Source organism: Pundamilia nyererei, unplaced genomic scaffold (genome assembly GCF_000239375.1).
Source record: "Pundamilia nyererei isolate P.nyererei 1_Seehausen unplaced genomic scaffold, PunNye1.0 scaffold00008, whole genome shotgun sequence".
Taxonomy (NCBI): domain Eukaryota; kingdom Metazoa; phylum Chordata; class Actinopteri; order Cichliformes; family Cichlidae; genus Pundamilia; species Pundamilia nyererei.
The window spans coordinates 7,205,411-7,206,502 of NW_005187409.1; the positions used below are offsets into that span (position 1 = coordinate 7,205,411).

Genomic DNA, 1,092 nt, shown 5'->3' on the forward strand with positions numbered 1-1,092 from the left:
GATGGAAATCTCGGTGCATTATCATTAATGTCTTGAATATCGACTTCAACTCGAAAAAGTTGTAGCGGGTCTTCAATAACAACCTGCAGAGGTAACACACAGCTGGCGCTTTGTCCGCATAAAGCCTCTCTGTCTATTCTGTCATTCACCACCAGCTCGCCCTTCCCCGCATCCACGCTGAAATACTGCTCGCCAGCCTCGGAGGCAACGTGCAGCTTACGGTCAAAAATTTCAGATACTCCTAAACCCAGATCTTTGGCAAGATTTCCTACCACAGAGCCCTGTTTTAGCTCTTCTGTGATGCTGTAACGAGTTTGTCCGTCTATTGTACTCCACAAGAGAAAGAAATGATGCCACCAAAGAGCCAGCCATCTCCAGTTTCGACATCCCTTTCTCTTTGTCATCCTTGGTCCGTTATAAAAGATTAATTCCAATTGACATAATGCACTGAAAAATTCTGAAATCCATCATCGCAGGTATGATTCCCATAGAACCATTCCCACATATTATTGAGGATACATATAAAACCGTAACATTATAAAAAATGAGCGCATTACTCCTTCAGTCCTCTGCCTCTCTTCATTGTAAGTGTTCGAGTACCGAGAATGAATGGGGGCAGGGACTAGATTGCTTTGTACAGTTCTGAATCCTATTGGTGCGCATCATCCACCTCTGTCATCCAATAAGAAGGAAACCGATCGACACTCTTAAACTCACAGCATCTGTTCTCTCTCTCTGTTTGGATTCACTTTGATCACAGGCAATAATCACGAATTACTGGACTTTACAGAATGTAAAACAAGCATGCGATATCGTCAATGAATGAATAAATGGATGAATGACTGGATGTAAGAATGAAAAAAACAAAGCCAGTCTTATAAACTTAATATAAGAATAACATTTCCCCCCACAATAACCTAATTAATTAATCCCATAAAATTATTTAGAGAAAGACATTTATTCGATAGACATCCCATGTAACTGCATTCTTTTTTTTAAACAGAGCATGTATTACAGTAAGAGTCGCTGTCCACCTTCGTGGTTCTGAACTATTTGGAAGTGCCTTTGTGCACTGTTCCAGGTTTATTGAAA

General features: G+C 40.5%; 1 protein-coding gene across 1 annotated transcript in view; it reads right to left on the reverse strand.

Moving 5' to 3' along the window:
* LOC102195648 (protocadherin gamma-C5-like) overlaps positions 1–589 on the reverse strand; it is a 6,378-nt gene extending 5,789 nt beyond the window's left edge. Inside the window, exon 1 of the mRNA XM_005723233.2 lies at positions 84–589. Within this exon, the coding sequence (XP_005723290.2) occupies positions 84–404 (321 nt within the window). The 5' untranslated portion in view covers positions 405–589. The remainder of the gene's footprint in view (positions 1–83) is intronic.
* Positions 590–1,092: the final 503 nt, after the last annotated feature.